The 20,637-nt window shown below is 41.3% G+C and overlaps 1 protein-coding gene across 8 annotated transcripts; it reads left to right on the top strand.

Moving 5' to 3' along the window:
• The first annotated feature begins 110 nt into the window (after positions 1-110).
• NFYA (nuclear transcription factor Y subunit alpha) lies at positions 111-20,447 on the top strand. 8 transcript variants are annotated; one of them, XM_084611436.1, is made up of 10 exons: positions 111-241; positions 4,293-4,412; positions 6,230-6,310; positions 8,610-8,756; positions 11,196-11,327; positions 12,144-12,249; positions 13,119-13,285; positions 14,577-14,750; positions 15,170-15,262; positions 16,904-20,447. In XM_084611436.1, the coding sequence occupies exons 2-10, from the start codon at positions 4,338-4,340 to the stop codon at positions 16,955-16,957; spliced, it is 1,029 nt and encodes a 342-aa protein (XP_084467562.1). In that variant the 5' UTR covers positions 111-241; positions 4,293-4,337; the 3' UTR covers positions 16,958-20,447. The 8 variants fall into 8 exon arrangements, with proteins under 8 accessions (XP_084467562.1, XP_084467561.1, XP_084467560.1 ...); XM_084611435.1 differs by having other exon boundaries at positions 6,230-6,313; XM_084611434.1 differs by having other exon boundaries at positions 6,227-6,310.
• Positions 20,448-20,637: the final 190 nt, after the last annotated feature.

The raw sequence follows: 20,637 nt of genomic DNA, 5'->3' as shown, positions 1-20,637 counted from the left end.
TAGCGGCAACGTGTTTTTTTAGCGCACGCGTAAGAGCTTCGTCTAGGTCGGGCCGGGTGGGCGTGTCCGGTCGAGGAGCGACGGGCGGAACTATTGGGCGCATGCGCCCTGAGTTCCGTCCTCTCTTTGTTCAGGGTTGGGCGCCATTTTGCGCGGAGGCTGAGTGGAGGCGCTGATTGGGTTTCGGGGGCCGGTGGCGGAGCCAATCAGAGCGGGACCCGAACCGGGGGAGCGAGGCACGGTGAGTGCGAGCAGCCAATATGGAGCCCCCGAGCGCCGGCCCTAGCGCCGGGATTGGCGGGGCCGAGTGACCAGTCAGGAGGCCGCTCGCAGGGCCGGCTGGCCGGGCACTGGGGGAGCGGAGGGACGGGGCTCGGCTGCTGGGCCTGGGGCGGTTGCGCCGCCTGCGGAGGGCCCGGGACGGGGCGTGGGGGGAGGGTAGCGGGGCCCGCCGCCCGGGCTGGAGGCGGCGGCCGGGCTCTGCCCCCGCGGGAGAGGGAGGCGCGCTCGCCCCGGCCCGCAGCGGGGCCCGGCTCTGGGGCGTCCCCCAGGCCGGGGACCCTGTGCCCCGGGGAGCTCCGTGCAGCGAGAAGGGGCCGCCACGGAGGGAGCCGCCACTGCGCGGGCCCCGCCCTGGGCGAGCCGGGGAGGGGGCTCTGGCGGGTCCCCGCTGGCTTCCCTGGCCCATGGGCCTCGGGGTGGGCGAGGGCCCGGGCCCCCCGGCCCCCGTCCTTCCCCCCTCGCGCAGCGGAGACCAGCTGCGTGTGCCCCCGCGGGGGAGAGCTACTGAGCCGGCTGCAGCCCGCGCCTGGGCGGGGGGAGCGGCCAGGGTTTCCCCTCCCCCGTGCAGCTGTGGCCAGCATGAGGGGCACGACCCTGTGTGCATCCCGCCTCCCCAGGGGGCTAGGAGCCTGCGTGCACCCCATCCCCGACCCCACAGTACAGAGCAGCCCGACCCGCGTTCCCCGAGGAGAACAGCCGTGCAGCGAAAAAAGCTGGGCTGAGCAGTTAGGTGTTTGTCTCCCTCTGCCCCATAGAGGGGCTCCCCTGCCCTTTCCCTCCCCTCATCAGCGCTGAGCGCTCTGCGGGCTAAGAAAATCCTGCTGTCGGCAGCTCACCACAGTTAAAAGCCCATTCTAGACAAATGGCACATAATGCTCAACTGGACTGAAAACCTCTGGAGGTGCACCCGGACTTGCAGGTTCCGTACGAGGTTAATCATGAAAACTGGCCACCGTGTCTCCATTGCTGCAGAATAACACAAGATGACTCTCCTGAGCTGCTATTTTTGGCTGAATTCTTTCTTTGACTTTCACTGATGCACTTTGGAGAGAGTGGATGTGATTAGTCATGTATGTTCTCACTGAAGTAGAGGATGAGGTATAATTGCTTTCATCAATTCATTTCATTTCATTTCACTTAAACCATGTTGACGCTAGAAACTTTGGCTGGTATGGTAATGTGGCTTAGGTGTGGTGGGGGGCTTTTTAAGCAACATTTTTATATGGGCAAACATCCTAGTGTAGATGCAGTTATATTGTCAAAAGAACTTTTTGCCAGTATAGCTTATTTCATTCAGGGAACTGGCATATAAACTATACCAGCAAAAGTGTGCTTTTGCTGGTATACGCTGTATCTACACGAGGAGTGTCTGCTTGTATAGTTATACCAACAAACTGTTTCTAGTGTAGAAAATAACTTAGTCTCAAGTTATACAGGATTTGTGACCAGTCAGGCCAACAGTTTGAAGGAGGCACATGCAGCGTAATACAGAATCATTAATTTTTAAAAATTAATTCTGGTTTGCGAAAATTCTCTCTGTTCCTTATGAGGCAACAAAATGTTAAATGAGTGTCTATGGATAAATAAGCTGTATTTAAAAAACAAAAAAAAGTAGTCTCCCCCCCCCCCCCCCCCGCTGCTTCCCCTCCTCAGTAGATCTTTTGTCCCCACCATTGGTTGAGTCATGATCCTGCATGTCTAAAACCTCATTCTCTTCTCTTATTCTGACCCCCAAAAAAGCTGGATTGAGAAGAAATTTCCCAGAACTTTAGGTATAGAAGAAGGGGCCTGGCATTTGGATCTTAGAGTATAATAGGTCTCTGCTTAAAGGTTGTTTGTAGAGTAGAGGAAACCAAGGAACTTCTTGTGAGTATGTGCTTGGCTTACGCTTGGTTTATGTGCTATATAACAGGCAGGCACTCACTGCTGAAATACCACCTTGAAGGATGGAATGTGGGAGCTGTTTCATGTGATACTGCACAAGCATTTAGGACAGAAGTGAAGAATACTGTATGCAGTTGAAACTAGAGGGAAAACTTTTGGTAGGCAGAATGTAACTAGATGAGTAAATCAACTACAAATTCATTTTAGTATCAGTATTAATGATTATACTCTTGCAAAAGGGGATGGGAATTTTTTCTGGCCACGTAATCAGGATTTCAGCATTACATTTTAAGCAGAAGACAGGTTTAAATGGTCTTTGAAGTCACGTACCACTGGTCATGTTGCCACCACCACTTCCTGCAATATCCTGGATTTTCCTTAGTTTTCTGTCCAAGATACTTATCAAGCCTGGCCCTGCTTAGTTCATGAGATCAGAAAAGCACACAGCCTGAGGTGGTCTGACTTAGGTCCTCATTTTAAAGTGTTCAGCTATGTGTTCGCTGGGCTTTCTAAAATGCAACCATATTTATGTCTAGTTTTGAAAACCATGCCAAAATTCACTCTTATTCTGCTGGGCCATGAAAAACACTACTGATCCAAAGAAGATCTCTGAGTATTTTGAAAGCTTGTCTATTTCACCAATAGAAGTTGGCCCCTTAAAAGATTTTACCTCACCCACCTTTTCTCTCTAACTGGGTCAGGGACAGATAAAGTTACAGTTGCAGCAAAATGTTGTATCTTTCTGTGCTATGACTCAGATTTTTGCTCTGGTCAGAGGGACTAGTGTTATTTCTTAATTCCAAACAAAGCTTTTGGCAGAGGGAATAAGCAAATTGTTACCACATTTAGACCATGTAGTCTGTCTGGTGCATACTGCACATAGTTTTTTTGTTGGCCTGATGCAACAAGGTGGGGGGGTTAATATCTTTTCTTGGACCAACTTCTGTTTAGTGAAAGAGACAAGCTTTTGAGCTTAAATGGAGCTTTTCTTCAGATCTGGAATCTAACTAAAGTTCCCAGACCTAAAGAAGAGCTCTGTGTATCTCAAAAGCGTCTCTGTCTTGCCAACAGAAGTTGGTCCAATAAAATACATTACTTTACCCACCTTGTCTCTTACATTACGGAGCCAGTTGAAGTCAGTGGGTGTTGTGACTAAATCCTGTGCAGATATCAAATCTAATTCCTTTATTTTTCTTTTTAAAGTTGCTGAAAAATTTAGGGTGGCTATGAAACTGGATAGTAGTGACTTGTTCAATGGTAGAGTAGAACAAATGCTTCATTACAAGTGAAGATCAGAATTCTTCATTTGCTAATCAACTAGGAAAGGAAGAAATGGAGATGAGAATAAAGAGAGCTGTGGAACGAATGGTTTTACTTCAGCATTTTCTCCCCTGTGCATTGGAGTGAGGGATCAGGAATAGGAAAGCTATGGGAGAACCAGTCTGTTTTCAAGTTAAAAGAGAAGCAGGAAAAGAAATGGGGAGAACTGTTCATTCCTAAGAGCACAGGGTATTTCAGCCCCTCATGTTACATCATCTTCTAACTGAAAATCTATGAAATTCTTGAGATGTAGCTTGGTGGTCAGGTGATGATTACAGTGAACTCTTCTGCACTGCAATGTTTTATTTATTAATTAGTGTATATTACGGTAGTGCATTGAGGACCCAAATGAGATTGAGTTCCCCATGCGCAAAGTGCTATCTATACAAATAGTAAGGTACAGTCCCTGGCCAAGAGTTTACAATCTAAATTGACAAGACAGACAAATGGTAGTAGGGGAAACAGAGGCATGGGAGAGGTGGAATAATTTGCCCAAGATCAGCAGCAGAACTGGGAATAGAACCCTGTTCTCCTGAATCCCAGTCTGGTTCCCAAGCCGTTGGACGATGCTGCCTCTTTTTACACACGAGTTTTAGGAAAATACGTAATTTTCACATTAAAATATGTGGTCTCTTACTACAAATGAAAATGACGCAATGTAGGTCCTTTACTTGAAACAATGATGTTCTTACTGTTAAGGCGTGTCATCTAAATGTCATTAGATGGCTTGTTTTCCAGTTGCTGTAAACTGATTCTGATCTTGAGCCATTGGGGCAGTAATGATGCATTTTTTATTGTCTTGTCAGATATCCAGACAGGTGCATTGGGTACAAGATTGGAACTGAGACACTATGGAGCAGTACACAGCAAACAGCAACAGTTCCACAGAACAGATTGTTGTGCAAGCTGGACAGATTCAGCAGCAGGTATGGAAAAATTCTCTTAAAGGGTGAGCTAGAGGTCCTGATATTTGTTACAAGGCGTGTCATGCTCGCTACAGTTTGACCGGGGCATCAAGATGCTGTGTGAGATTGACTGGATGCATGGCTGGTTGACTGTCTTATCCCTTGCTCAGCAGTTTCATTGTATCATTGGAGTGTGCTTGAATATTAGCAATTGTAATCTATATTAAATAAAATAATAGAAACAACTGATACATACAATGCAAAGCTGAATTAGATTAGGGACTTTATCCTTAAATTCTGACATGAACAAAAATAATAAAAATTTAAGATCTTAAATGAAACAAAATGTAAATTTGAGCACTGAATGTCCACAAACAGGTATTTATCTTCAAGGGTTGAAATAGGATTGTCTCAAGCAAACTTTGAGAATTTCTCTAGCTTTCCTTTCGCAATCATGTTCATGTGAATCAGTTTTCCTGGTCCCACTGAAAGATCAGGGTTACAAAGTAATTGCAACAAAGGTCTTTTGCTTTGTACTGGTCAAGCTGTCATTTGCTGGACTGTTTCTGTCTGAATCATTCCGCCAAACTTCTGGCTTGTGTACAGTAATGTTCAGGCATGTAGAGTTGCTTTTATGAAAGTGTTAAACATGCTTTTAAAATATTATCTTTACCTAGCCTCATATTGTGATGAATTTTCAAGCTGGTTATGTGGATTAGCTGTGTTGTTCAAGCCTTATTTGCTTGTGTTTGGGACAGTGGAAGTGAACTCTTTAGTTTGTTTCTGCTATGCACATGAGTGAGACAATATGAATTACGCTTTCAATTTAAAATAGCACTTTGTTGCTGGTTGTCAACCAGTGTAAATACCAGACACTTCAGGCCAGGCCCTACTTCCACTGTGGAAATTGACTTTGACTTCAGTGGGAACAGCGCGTGGCCCTTACAGAGACCATCACTAAGTTATAAAGAAAATAAATTGTGGAAAGTTGAGAGCCATGTAGCTGATGCTGATAGATGGCTAAAATCAGACACTTTTTGATTGGTAGATTGACATTTTGTAATTATAAAGATTTGTCATCTTTTGCCCTGTAACACTTTGCAAAAGGCAGTATGACCAAACCTTGACCTAGTTTTCATTTCTTGTATTGGTTTTCAAAGTTAATGTAGTACTGGTGGTTGTTTTGAAAAGGAATCCTTGAATGCTGGTTTTAACAAAACGTGAATGGTTCAGTCTTAGTCTAATTCTCTGTGGATGGATGTCCATGTCTCACAAACCACTACTGCAGTTGGCACTGATTATTTTTGGGAATCTCTCCTAAGAGGTTAGAGATAAGACGGGTCATTAGAGATTAAACTATTCTCTTCAGATTGCCCCTCAAGCACATGGGCTGGGTATGTAAAACTTACTTTGCTGCTGTCCATGCTGTGCCTTTTCTGTTGCATAAAGGACTTTGGAGCCATTTATTTGAGAGTCGGGGTCTGACAGCAGACACACTTCTGTAATAACAAATACGCGCAATTAAAGGGAAAACACTTAAATAAACATGGGATAATTTTTAAAAAACAATATAGACTTCAAATTTTGAAAAATACTTTGACAGTGTCACTTGTGTTATGTTTTGTTGGTTGCTGACTCCTGCCAGTGAGCCCACATCGGGTTTGCTGGTATGCTCACATTATCTTAGGAAAGGAATGTTCAGCGTTCCTGTGTTCCAAGAACAAGTGATATGAGAACTTTAAGTTCTCCCTGTCCCATCGGTAAGGTTCTCTCTTGTCTCCAGCTCTGCATTTCCTTGTTGTTAAGTTTCAAGCTGTTCCTGTTCCTGTTCCCAGCAGCAGGGTGGCGTCACTGCTGTCCAGTTGCAGACAGAGGCCCAGGTGGCAACCGCCTCAGGCCAGCAGGTCCAGACCCTCCAGGTAGTGGTGATCTCTCTAATTGTGTCTATGTGCGCACTGCATGAACTTCCCCATCGCCTCGTCTCTCATGCTCTGTTCCTACCAGGGTTTGAAATAGGGACAGAATTAGTGGCCGTGTCATTGGTCTGTAGCAGCTGGGACATATGTCAACTGCAGTTTCATTCAATAAAAGGAATGAAGCGGTGAGAGCTGTCTGTTGGATCTAAAATGCATGCAGCGAAACCCTGATCCACTCATGAAAACTCTCTGCTGGTGTGATTATGAAGACTTTTTGTGTGGCTTCTCTGTGGAAAGAAGCCAAAGTGGGGTTGAAGAGAGAATTTTTTTTCTGACTAGAAACGAAAACTGAGGATTTTCTTGCCTGCTATGGGATTGAGATAATTACTGACCATGTATTTCTACTGTGACAACGCAAGCAGATCCATAAATTGCATCTTAATTACTACCAAAACCCACTACCAGTTGGGAAGGGATGCAGGTTATTTCAAACCCTGATTTCTGTTCATGTGAAATGTTCCGCATCTTACAAGGTTCATCTCATTGGTTTGTGTGACAGGTCTTTAAAGGGATGAAAAACCCCTTGATGGTAGATGTTACAAGATTGATACAGCGTTTTCTACCCATGTTGGGGGTCTTTGTGGAGGAGGGGGGGTCTTCCTCTTTTCTTTGGAGAAAAAATGTTCTGGATGGTCAGAATAGTCCTGCGAATAATGAAGTATATGCAGTGGTTTCCTGATGTGAGCTAAAATGTGAAAGAGGGTGAGCTGGTAGAATTGGCTTTCTTGAAGCTCAATTGTATCACAGTCCTATTGTGGAAAAGTTTTGCTTTTCATCTCTCCTTTTTCGCTTGCGTTTTTAAAAATACATTAACAAAAATCCTGGATTGATGATATCATTTTATTTCAATTTAAGCATATCTGCTAATTACTTTTTGCTGCTTTGTGGCTGATGTATGCATGCTTGCATCTCTTTCACTATATTGTAATGCATACTGTTCACTTCTCATTATTGAAAGTGTTTTTTTATATGTTGGGAACAGTGGGTGGAAGAGACTGAGTAGTAGGACTATCAGATGACTTAATGAAACCAGGATATCCTATTTGGGAGTTTGACTGCTGATACATACCTAGGGTTGCTGATGGGTGTGTCATTGTATAAGCCGCTAATGCATTTCAGCATATAGAAAGTGGAGCTCTTTCCTTTAAGGGACCTTACTATTTTAGATAGTTTCATAAATTCTGAAATTTTTTTTACTGATGATGATTCAGTCACAGATTGGTCTCCTGCACTGTAATTAGTTGAAAGCTGGGGGATAGAAGTGTCAAAAAAGAGAGATCTGGAGGTAGAAGTCAGAGGTGATGGTCATTGGCCTTTGAAAGCCCTTGAAGTTTCCATGTTAACTGAAATTAGAGTTCAGTGGTTGCTCTATTAGGCTTTTTCTTCCCCACTACGAAATATGTTAAGTGCAGTGAAGAATAATCCTGTTGTCCATTGCCTCCCACTCCAAGCTTAAGACCTAAAGATGTGGCTTTTATTCAGCTCTTCATCTGGCATATTTTTGGGGAGATGGCTTTTCTTCCTTGCTAGATAAATATAGCTGAATGGAGTTTTCCGTTGCCTTCCTTTCTCCCCAAGGCCTCTTCCCAAAGAATATTTGTAAGGGCCATTATGTCTGATCTAGAAACCTTCACCAGTCCAAGACTTGTTGGTTCACGTTTTCATTCACTCTTCCTTTCTGAGCCATACTTCCTGCTGGTACAAGTACAACTTCCCTTTATGATCACAAGAAGATGCTCCAAGAACATTGTATGCTATATCCATCTGGAAATTAAGATGCAATGAGAATGTAATTTCTTGAACCCCACCTGCCAAGGTAGCTTTATATTGGAGCCTTTACTCATCTGCATCATCTTAATGAAATACAAAAACTTATTGTGGATTGTGAGCTCTTTTTTGAAAGGTTCCAGTTCTCAGGCTGTCTATATTAGTGTAGGCACAATTTAGCCAGATGAATATATAAATATTGTACATGCTTTATTGTATCTGGACTTTGTGTTTTTTGATTAGGCAGTAGCAGAAAAGGACAACTTACTAAATTCTGCAACGCAAGATGGAGACACTTAGAAATTTTGGTTGTTGGAAGTTGTGCATAAAAACAATTTAGAGACTATTATTTAGTTTTCATGGCCCTTCCACTGAAATAAATAAACATTTAGCCCTTTATTTATCAGTTTCACTTAAGGTTTTTTTTGTCATCTGACTTTGTTTCATTGTTTTGTTTGTTTCTTCGCTTCTCTAGGTCCAGGGTCAGCCATTAATGGTACAAGTAAGTGGAGGTCAGCTGATCACATCAACCGGCCAGCCGATCATGGTGCAAGCTGTGCCCGGGGGTCAGGGCCAGACCATCATGCAAGTCCCAGTTTCTGGATCGCAAGGATTGCAGCAGGTCAGTATACTCTAATTTCATTAATCATAATGGTCAAGGAATGAACTATGGCTGTCACAGGGAAGATCATAAGCTAGTGTAAATTGTCATTGCTTCTTTGAAGTCAAGGGAACCATGACAACTTATACCAGCTGAGGATCTGCCCCAGTGAGCATTGTATGAATCACTGTGACAGTTTTTGAGGTGCCCAGGACTGAGAGTCTCCTTGTTACATCTCCCTCTCTCTAGCGAGAGGAAGAATTGAATGTGCTTAACTTGTGCCAACTACCTGAAGCCTCCAGTCTGTTAGCCTCTAAATATTTTCCACAGGGCTATGCCAGCCCTTACTTTGCCATGCAGGTTAATAATAGGTGCACCCCAATCTCTGAGCCACTTTGAAGTGTTCCCCCTGTAGTGTGCAGCCCATTATTGACTGAACCCTGATAGTAGTTCCAGGTAAGCTGTCCCCCAAAGGCAACTGTGTACGGCTTGAATGATTCGACCCAGTGTCAGCTCTTCATATAATACTACAGCATGGAGTTATATTTTGTATTTATAGTGATGACTGTACATGAATTTATTATCAAGGATTAAATTTTAAGAGATAGTAAGTAAACATCATGGAAACCAGTTACGTATAAAACCAAGTCATCACTCACTTCCTAGAGATTAAACTTAATTTAGCAAGCTAAGGTTCTGTCTAAGGAAGTTTCTCACCCCAGATGTTTTCTGCAGCATTTCAACCAAGCCTGGTTGAGATCCCGTTTTCATGAATGTAGATGCACTGGCTGTATACTTCCCCAGGTGCAAGATAGTCTTTTTGCCTTCCCTTGTCTGCCCCAAAGTTCATTGTTTGCTCCTAGAGACAGGACAGCCCCCTGCGGTTCTGTCTCCAGTGTCTTGTGTTCCTGTTGACTTCATATCTAAAAGGAGTTTCCATTGTGTTGGCTTCCAGTGGTTAATTTATATTTGACAGAGAAATATACTCTTACCTCCTTTCTTGAAGAAACCTATTTTTCTCTTTGGTCAGTGATGGACTTCAAAACATATTTTCAATGTGTATACACAACTCCTTAAATATCATTCGTACATATGTCATGCAATGATTATGAGGATCAGTATGACATAAACGTTTTATTAGAGACCTCACATGCCATTCTTTATGGATAAATACTATGAAAGCAGGTGCTAGGTGTAAGTGCATTTGTCAGTCGTGTTAGGAATTGCTGTTACATAATAGTGAACTCTTTGTCAGCTGTCCCCCATGAGGCTCTGTGTCACAACCAAATATTAAAAGTGAAGCTTCTTCTCTATTTCAAGTATATTTCCAATGGGTGCTACAAATATACTCAGCACAGTCCCCTGAAATGCAGCCAGAGCTTTTTCTGGTTCTTGGCAGCTGTAACACACAGCAGTTCCATGCCTACTCATGTGCTTGTCCCATAAAAATATAGAATTCCTTGAAAATGCTTCAGGACTAACATGAAGTTCAGTTATTCCGATGTATGAAGGCTGGAGGAGAATTTAAAACCTCTGGCTTCCCAGAGAGTAATAGTACTTGGTGGGATAGGATTATTTTTCAGTAATACACGTTGGATAGAACTATCATTTGGTTTTAGGCACGGCCTCGGTAAGTGTTCCTCAAAAACAAAGGGTGGAAAAGTTAAGCAACTTATGCAAAAGATGTTCCTCTGTTTGTGTGGTCTGGTGGTTAGAGCATGGGGGTTGTGAGTCTGACATTGCAGAATTTTTGTCTGTGCCATGCCACTAACTTGCTGTGTTGATGAGGTTATTTAGTGACTTGTGAAATACTTCCGTATACTTGGCTGAAAGGCACTATTTATTAGGAAAACACTTACCATTCCTCAGTGTAACATACTCTATACAGCCTATATATTTGAAGAAAGTGTGTAATTGGGATTTTCAGCAATGGGGGCTGACGGTATTCCAGTTTATCCTGAGAGGTGCACCAAGAGGGGTGGAAAGTATCTCTTCTCTGCAAGGTTAGTCTTACACTTTTGTAAATACCAGGCTACTTTTATGTGCTTGATAATTAGCACTTGTAATACTTTACAGCTATCTTAATAAACCCATAAAGTCCCATTCCTCCTGTGATTTAGGTAAGTATTATCCCTAGTCTCATGCTCAAAGCTAGTGTATTTCTCTCTCTGATTATGCCGTATTTAGTAAACAGGGGAGAGCTGACAGGGCATGATGACATGAGCATGTATATTTGCTTCTTTCGGCTTAGTCTTATCCTCCCTTGCATTAGTGATTACTATGTCACAGGGCAGGAATAAATTAAAACAAACCCTCTCCATTAAAAGAGGAAAAGTTAGTGGGGTTTTTCCCCAATGGCTGCAGTAGATGACTATTGGAAGATGATTTGATAATGCTGAGGCCAAAGGGAAAAAACTAACAGGTTTAGTTAATGTTCCTTTCTGACTCTTCCTTCCACAGATTCAGTTGGTCCAGCCAGGTCAGATTCAGATTCAAGGTGGGCAGGCTGTGCAGGTGCAGGGTCAACAGGGCCAGACCCAGCAGATCATTATTCAGCAGCCACAGACTGCAGTTACTGCTGGCCAGACACAGGTAACTGCACCAGCATGAAAAGGATTTGTAATGGGCTCTCAATAAGGGAGAAAATGTTAGAAAGTTAGTTTCCAGAACCATCTGATATTGAAATAAATAAGTAAATTCACCTTTTATGCTATTTTCTTTTTTGCAAATCGCTTTGCTGGGACAGAATAACCGTATTTGTCACTTAGTTTCACCAACTGGTTCTTATTTGTACATTATTGATTTGGGATTTCCTGAATGGGAATGTGTAAAATGAAAAGTACTGTTGAATTTAACATTCCTCACCCCAAAAAATTTTCAAAAGTTATAGTTACATTTGACTTTTGTGAAATCCTTTTTTATTTAGGAACAGGGTTTTTTTGTTACTGTTACTTGAGTATCCGTTTAACATGTTGATCATGAAATATGAGACCTAGATCTTTTAAAAAAAAAAATACTCCCAGAGTATTAAAAATATTTGTGTATCTAGAACTGCCCTTTTAAAACTCTGTGATGTCTCTTGTGAACTTTTGAAAAACTTGCGGTTGCTACTACTATTACACAATAATATCACAAGAAGTTCTTGATGCATCTACGGATTTGATCAGTTAATTTAGTCCCCCATTTCTCTTGTTCCTTACAACAAATTTAAGTACAAGTTTTGTATATATTTTAAGTATCTTTTACTCTTCAGTTGAAATTGGCGTGTAAATACACAGTTCTATTCTGAGTATTCGTAATAAAATCAAAGGAGACTCACGTTTTCGGGTTCAATATGGATATTAACAGGGATGGAAATCTTTAACTTCTCAGCATTTTGTAATTTGTGATGATCTTTGTTCCATTTAGACCCAGCAGCAGATAGCAGTTCAAGGGCAGCAGGTGGCACAGACAGCAGAAGGCCAGACCATTGTCTATCAGCCTGTTAATGCTGATGGAACTATCCTTCAACAAGGTGTGAACTTTGGCTTATAAAGGGCAGCGCATTCTCTTAAGTTACAGTTGAAAGTTTCCAGAGAGACGCATACCATTTCATTTCTTCTTGGCTGCTTAGTGTTGAGAAGCACTGTGACGATTGGAAGAGCAAAAGTTTTTGTTCCTCTTCCTTCTGTCTGTCTTTAGAGTTGGAATTGTAGGTTTTTACTACTCTTGACATCAGTAAGATTTTTTTTCTGATGTGCCTTATATTGCTGGTAACAGAATGTGTTGTACCAGCTGTGATGCAAAGAGTTTGAACCGTACAAATAAGTGCAGGAGATTTTTTTTTCACATTGACCATATAGATTCACATTTGTAGAGCTATCTTTTTAAATAGCTACAGAAATCCTTTTTCCCAGACCACAGTGAAGCAGATAAATTAATCCTCCCCTCCCCAGCCCTTTGCAGGGCTGGTTACTAGGAATCTGCAAATATAAATGTAAAGCTCTTTGGTGTGGAAAGTGCAAATGGGATTATGGAATAAGACTCAGTTCTTCACTTGCAGGTTTAATGTTTAAATAGAATGTGAGCTTTGGGTTCCTGACAAATTGTCAGGAGAGTGCAAGCATCTACATTTCCTTTTTGAGCTTGCAGAGAAATGGCTTCACATTTGGGCTGTGACTCCAATGTATGTGACAAATAAACATGTTGAAAAGTTGAGTGCATTTGTATATTAAGGACAGATGATGGGATTTGGTTAGTAGTTTGCTTGTAACATTTTTTTGCCATCCTCTTGTATGTTATGCAAGAGCGAGTGAATGAAAATAGAAGTGGGACTAATTGTGTTCCCTTCGTTCTTTCTGTGTGCGTGTTTTTGTTTTTGTTTTGTGTTTTATTTTCTTAAAGTTACAGTCCCTGTTACAGGCATGATCACCATCCCAGCAGCCAGTTTGGCAGGAGCACAAATTGTCCAGGCAGGAGCCAACACCAATACAACTAGCAGTGGGCAAGGAACTGTAACTGTGACGCTACCAGTTGCTGGAAATGTGGTCAATTCAGGTGGAATGGTTATGGTATGTATGGAATTTCCAAGTTTTTTCACTTTTTTTGTCATTTTACAGGTTAAAGTTTTCTGTCTTCGAACTGCGGCTTGAGATTCATGTTAGCTTCACCTAATATGCTCAGTCTTCTCAGAAATTAGTTGTAATTAGGACTTCCTATTGGTTTAATAAGGATTTAAAATTGGAGTAAATAATTGTACTGTTGAATCTGTATGGCAAATTATTACATAGGTCATGCTTCCTCTTCTGATAACTCTCCTTTTTTAAAAAACTGGAATAAATAGATTGTAATGTTTAATCTAGGAGTAGTCCTAGCCATTTTGCTGGCCAGGGCAGAAAACATTTTCATTGCGCCCACCAGCCTGAGTGGCTGAACAAAAAAAACCCGAAAGCCCAAAGCCAAAACAAAAAAAACCCCACCAGCCAGCCAATCAGAACATAGCACGCACGCACACGAGGTATGGGGTCCCCTAGAAGTTGGCCGCCTTACTCATCTAGCTGTAGAACCATCCCGGATTTAATTTCTGTGGGGAGTTATTACATAGATCATGCTTCCTCTCCCCTATAATTTTATTATTGAATTCAAAGAAGTTCAAAATTTTAATATAAAGGAACTTTTATTAGAGATGCATACAAATTTGAAGAGTTCAAGCAAAAACATGCTATTCTTCAGTATCCCATAGATGTTTTTTTCTGGTAAATAAGTGCTTTGTTCTGCTCATGCTATTACTGCATTTGTGCTGAGATTCCCTCTTGGCTTGTGTTTTACTGTTCAGCTCCATTAGATGGCAGCAGACATTTTATAAGTAGCACTTGTTTAATAAACATACAGAAATAGTTAGACAAGTAGAACATACACTAATAAAATACAAATAGAAGAGATGAGTATAATACATTACGTTGTACAGGAAAACGACGTGCAGCTTTCTTTAAAAAAAATCTGGTTATGTAGGAATCTGAACAGGTTTTCATATCGTTGTCATGTAAATGTCAGGTACAAAACAATCAGTACAAAAGTGAACATTTGTTTAGAGAAACTTTACACAGTAATATTTATTTACATTTAGCTTTTTATACAAACAACAAAATATCAGAAACATTGGCAATGTGTAACTGACAGTTTGTTGAGTGGTGTGCAGTTGACTTGATACTCTGTCACTTTGGAGCAGACACAATTGTTTTTAAGACCATGCATCTTTTCAGTTACTTCTACATTAATATTTTTGGACTGATCGTATCTCCTTTTGTGTATGTAGCTTCTGCTGTGAACTGTATGCATATGAGAGTGTTCTTCTTTACACAGATGGTACCAGGGGCTGGATCAGTACCAGCTATTCAGAGGATTCCATTGCCAGGGGCAGAGATGCTTGAAGAGGAGCCTCTCTATGTAAATGCCAAGCAGTACCATCGAATCCTGAAGAGGAGGCAGGCACGAGCCAAGCTGGAAGCTGAGGGGAAAATCCCCAAAGAGAGGAGGGTGAGTATATAATCTAAGGTTACTTTTTAGACACAGTGTGGAGGAATGACATTGCATTATAAGGGTATAGAAGACATTTTGGGTGATATGGAGAACACTGGAGTTGATTCTAATAGACTTTTTCCTGCCTTGTGCAACATACATATGTCTGTCTCACTGATGGGTATTCCTCGTCACATTTTGTCTTTGACAGGCATCAGAGCCATTTCTGAGTCCATGTGTTGCAATCCTATTTACTTCCTTGGCTCTTAATTGTTGAAAGTATATGTGGTTGTATTGTAACTGGCGAGTACACTGACTTTCCTCAAAGGCACTTTGTTTTTCATTAGAAAGACCTGGTTCTGAGTGCTCAGCTGCAGTAATAATACTGAGCTAGAAAGCATTGAATGGTTCCTGGCTATTTTTTTTTATTGTTGCAGAAATACTTGCATGAGTCTAGACATCGTCATGCCATGGCTAGGAAACGGGGAGAAGGTGGGCGTTTTTTCTCACCGAAGGAAAAGGATATGCAGGTGAGAAAAACCTTTGCTTCCAGCTATGTTCTTTGTATGGCTGAAATTTGCACATGCCTTCCGAGTAGCCCTCTGCTGCTTTCCTGACCTTGTTGGGCTAAGCCCATGGCCTTTGTCCTCTTTCCCCAATCCGCATTTCAGGCTTTATGTGGAAAGTCTCCTATCTCACTTACTGTATAGAACAGGTCCTCAGTAGCTAGGCCATAGTAATCTTAATATAAACCTGTATTCAAGTTTGTTTTATAAATGGAGAGAAGTGTAATAGCTGTATTTGTTTGCCTGTACAGAAAGATGCAGTCAGCTGCTCCTTTTGTCAGCTGCCTCAAGAGGGTAGTGAAAGATGGATGAAAGTCAAGGAGCACGCAGTGTGAAATTCAGAAGTGGGCATGTTCGGCTCTTTTTATTTTTAAAATTACAGCTTTAATATTTCACACTTGTTTTAAATGAAGTGAAAGGAGCAGGAGAGGCTTTCAGAAAAGTGAATATAATAGGGTAGAAAATAGAAAGCACCGTTGCCTTTTACAGCATCAAGGTAGCAGCATATCTTTAATCTAAGAGATCCATTCTCTTTAGGGATAAGATACCTCTTTAGTACATACCAACTCCTTCCCAACCATGTCTCGTACATGATTGGCTTGAGTTGTGAGCTGTTGTCAAAGAACAGAGCTGGTTTGCTTGAAATTCATCTAATTTAGTACTGTAGTCTGGAATGTACTGTTTAAAAGTCATAATTCTCTATGATGTGTGATACAATGTTCTTGTCATCTGTAAATTTATGCCTCTTCTATCCTAGTGTCCCTTGAAAATGTGAGGAAAATGTCTGTAGTAGAGAGAGGATTAATTTTCTGGGGATGGAATGAGTAATGCTGTCAACACTTTAAACTTAAAGGGATGTAGATATTACTCCTTAAGGGAGAAGGGGAGACGCGATTTAAGCTGTTAACTTAAGGCTCTCCTTCCTTAAGGAATATCTCTTTACTCCCAGGACCTAAAACTTCACTGTTTCCTCTGAATTAGAATCCCACATTCTAACTCAGTGGATTTCAACCTGTGGTCCATGGACCCCTGGGGGTCCACAGACTGTCTAAGATTTCCAAAGGGTTCTGCACCTCCATTTGACATTTTTTAGGGGTCCACAAATGGAAAAAGTTTGAAAATCACTGTTCTAACTGCATGCTTCATTTGCGTTCAACGGCTTTCTAAAGCCGCTTGAAGGTACAGTATCACTTGGCTTTGAATATTGGAGATTTTGGCAGGTCTCACACCTGTCTAACTATGGCAATAAAAGGTTGTTTGGCAAAGCTACTTTTGTTGTCTAAGGTTACTTATCTTTTCCCAATCATGCAGTCTTGCATTTACTACCGGAGATGTGCTGTTTGACTGGAAGAGTCTTGCAGAGTTAGTTTCTTAACCTGTAGGTTTTAATAACCCGCACCTCAGCTGGTGTAAACTGGGTTAGCTCCGCTGAAGTCAGTGATTTATACTAAGCTGAGTTTCTGGCTCAGTAACTCTTCATATATATTTTTTTCTTTTGGACAAAGGGAGATACTTGCCCTCAAGGATTGGCTGCTGTAGTAGAAGTACTTTGCTGTAAGGAAAATACTTTAGGGTCACAGTATTGTTTGTCTTTTGTATCTACAGGATCCAACTCAGGCAAATGAAGAAGCAATGACACAGATGATCAGAGTATCCTAACCACTGTCTGAAGGAAAAAGTAACCGAGCAAGTTTCCTGTCCCTGTGCAAGTGTGTCCTATCTTACCAGTGTATCAAGCAAACCTTCCAATGGGACAATCACCATATCTTAGCCTACCCTTTTCTATACAACAAAAACCACCTTTCCAGTAAGTGGTTTGTTTGGGATTTTAACTGCAGTGGACTCCGCAAATAGAAATTATAGGGACCTTTTTGGTATACCCATGTAATTCAACGCAGGGGTTTGAAAGTCTGACAACTCATGCCTTTTACATTTCTTGAATTAAGGTTGGCCAACTGCACAGTGCTTAGCAATAAGTCTGGCATGCTGAAGCAGGGCTAACTGAGACCATAGAGATCCATGGCCCTTCGGCAGAGGAGTAATCCAGTTTGTAGCAACCAGAGCTAACATGGCTACACCACAGTGCTTTGTTTTCCCAGTGGAGATTTGTTGTTTATATCCACTCCTCAGCTTTGGACTTCATTTACTGACAGCTGAACTGTTCACTTGTAGTTGCATTTGCCCTTCTGGAACTGTGTAACAGAACAGAAAGAGGTTCTCTAAGCGCCATCCTGTAAAAGTAAACAGCAAGCTCTTTTCTGGGAAAAGTTCAGCCATCTTGTCAAGTTGTTGTGAATATTGCAAGACCTTTACAAGAATTGAAATATTGTATATCTGTTCCAAGGAGTAAGATGGGAGTGGATCATTGACTCAGAGCTAAGTAGGGAAAACAACCTTGGCTTTGGTGGCATGTTGCTAGCAATGGATGCCTTGAAAGGAGAAATCCAGCTCCTGGGATAAAAATGAGTAAAAAAAAGTTTGAGATTCTCTTCTAAAAGAAGTTCAATGTTGGTTTTTACTCTGCCAGTGCAGAACTTGGTTACTCCAAGAGATGAAATCTGGAACCTCAGAATGGAGGGATTGACTATCTCCCACTGTGGCTGTTTGAGTGTGTTTTTAAATTGCAGATGGTTCTGTATGGTGCTTTGACCTTATTCAGGGCGAAGGATGGCTCCATCACAACTGGAGCAGAGGCCAGCTCAATTTGGTGCATTCTGGTCTAGCTCAAAGACTATTTATGCAGTGAGGGTAAATGTTGTCGATCCCTTCAGGCTTTTTATGAAATGTCCTCTTTTATAAACATGGCACTTAGAGAATGAAGGAGGAATCTTTGCTTTTTTTTAAGTAGAATCCCTTTTTTGTGACTTCTTTATATGGGCATCTGTTGAATACCTTTGTGATTAGCCACTCTTGGATTTTGAACTTGGTCCATCATCCTGGCTTTGAAATTTGGCAATGGGATCTGAGGTTTCTATAGCCTTCTAGCAGATTAAATTTAGCTGCCTATTTTCACTCCTACTTCATCCGCACTTAAGCTGATCCCCTTTACACATCTACGGTGCTCTGTGTTTTAAATCTTAAGACTGTATTGGGTCACCAGAATTAAGTGTGATGGGTGAGTCTGAATGATGAAAGCAGTGGAGAGGAGAGTCTTCATGGGTGAAGTAGTGAAAAAGGAGATTTGGAAAGGATAGGTAAATTTCAGGGGAGTCTGTCTTAAGGTAGCAGAGCAAGCACAGTTGTTTGGAGAATATGCCATATACCATCTCCTCAAATTGTGACAGGAGGAACACTCAAAGTAACAATTTAGTTGTGTAAACTGGAGGAAGAAAATCGGGTGGCAAACAGAGGAGAGGGATGGGTGAACAATGCCACCAGAAGACCCCTTTCCTTTGGATAAAAGGATACTAAACCTAAAATAGTAAAAACAGGTGGGAGAGCATCAAAGAGATAAACAGAAAAGGGGGAAATGATTTATTTCAGTTTGTCAGCAGTCAGCCTGGAGGGGAGAGACTGCTTGACCAGATGCCAAGAGAACTGGAGTTCTTGGGCCAGCCACCTAGGAAGGTTCCCAAATTTCAGCCAGTAAAAATACAGGAAGGGAATTGCTACATTGGGATTTGTCTTTTGGCATGTAGACTATATTTTGTAATTAAAGATGATGATCTTTCCTACCTAGTTCAATGTTCCCCACCTCCATGGTTGACACGAACTAAAATTTGCAAGGAGCTGTGTTGTAGTTTGTTGGTTTTGTACACAGTTAAGGGATGACATGGAACCCTAGTTTCAATTCATGACATGCAAATAAAGGAATACATTATTTTTGTATTTTGTCTTAGGTTGTATTTGTTACTTACTTTTTGCATTTTCATTTTATTATTCAAAAAGCATTAGTTTGCCCCTTACATCGTTGGCATCTCTGGTTGGTTGCTCTGTCTTAAAATATTTTGGCCAATTAGAGTATGGTGCTTTTTTTTCTTCTTCTTCACTTGGCTACCATGAAACCCTTGCTTAACATTTTTTGTCATGTCCCCTATTTCAGGAAATATCAAACTCTTTCCTAACAAAGGAACAGTAAATATTTTGCTTTGTTTGAATGAACACATTATTGTAAATACTTTTTAAGGGCATTTGTACATTTTGTCAGTCTGGGTTATCGATGCACGCTGGGTGGTGGGAAGAGTAGTTCCTTTCTGGATTAAGGAAGCCTCTCAGTCTTTCTGCTTTCATTTTACTACCAGTTTCTATCCCAGAGAATCTTCTCTAAAAGTTGGGAAGTTAGGGGAATGGAGGTTGTTGGTCTGATATCTGTATCTGCGTAATTAGCCCCAGTGTTTTTTTTTTTAAGAATTTATACAACTCTTCACAAAACATCTAGAACTTCTTCCAGATAACCCCCCCCAATAAATTCTCTGAGCCATAGTTGTAGAAGGTTTATAAAGACCTATGCATTTGTGCTACATAGATTTCTTGTAGGTAAGTTTTTATACAGTGGTGTGAAAGCCTGGGTGTTTGTGTCATACTTTTTCTTTGTTTTGGTTTTCCCGTATTCAGTGACACATTTCTGAAGGCCTTTGTTTGCTCAGTGAGATTGAAGATCTCAGCACCATGTTACAAAAAGATTCCAAGCTCTTTTTACAAATAAATTATAAAACTGGAGATGCTGTGAGATAAAAGCCTGTAGTAAGTGAATGTGAGCACTCTAGCTTGTGTATTGGCTAGATTTGGACATAAATTCCAGATTGGGGGCACAGTACAGTAGGACAGATCAGGATATAAGAAATAATGATGGGTATGAGGCAAACTTGATGCTTGGTGAGTTGACCCCTAAAGTATTGGAGCATTGAACCTATCAAAACCAGTTTTATACAAGTGTAGAATGGGGTGTGGGAAATGTCCCTAAGTGAGGCTAAGTAGTTTCAAAGGCTTTTGCATGTTAAAAAAAAAAAAAAAAGTCAGTTTCTTACTTTGTGAATGGGTGGGCGGGAGGTATTGAGATTTGTGTAACGTAAGGCAACGTTTGTAAATAGTTCAAAAGTTTATAATTTTTTTTATATGATGCATTTTTTCAAGTGTATTTTGTCTTTAATAGATGCAACTGTAAGTACTGTGTACACTATCCAGCGAATAAAAAATTTATAAACTCTGAGCTCCTGGTTTTTGCTTTCTTTCTTATCTCTTTAAACTTTTCTGAGTGGTTGTGGTGCAGTTGGGATGATTTTTACCCTTTCCTCTGCACCGCACATCCCCAAAAAAGTTCTGGCCCTGTTCACAGCATCTATAAACAGGTGGCATGCAATATTGATGAAGGCCAGACTACCCCAGGGACCTGTGAGCAA

This window comes from Lepidochelys olivacea (assembly GCF_965140295.1).
Source record: "Lepidochelys olivacea isolate rLepOli2 genome assembly, chromosome: 21".
Classification (NCBI taxonomy): Eukaryota; Metazoa; Chordata; order Testudines; family Cheloniidae; genus Lepidochelys; species Lepidochelys olivacea.
Note: the sequence above shows the minus strand (reverse complement) of the source record. Positions and strands in the feature narration are given on the sequence as shown.

What these genes read in the sequence shown, in the direction of transcription:
- NFYA (XM_084611432.1), top strand. Translation starts at nt 4,338, where the DNA reads ATGGAGCAGTACACAGCAAACAGCAACAGTTCCACAGAACAGATTGTT. An exon ending in TTACTGCTGGCCAGACACAG is followed by an intron (nt 11,328 to 12,143) that starts GTAACTGCACCA and finishes TGTTCCATTTAG; the next exon opens with ACCCAGCAGCAGATAGCAGT. An exon ending in TGGAACTATCCTTCAACAAG is followed by an intron (nt 12,250 to 13,118) that starts GTGTGAACTTTG and finishes ATTTTCTTAAAG; the next exon opens with TTACAGTCCCTGTTACAGGC.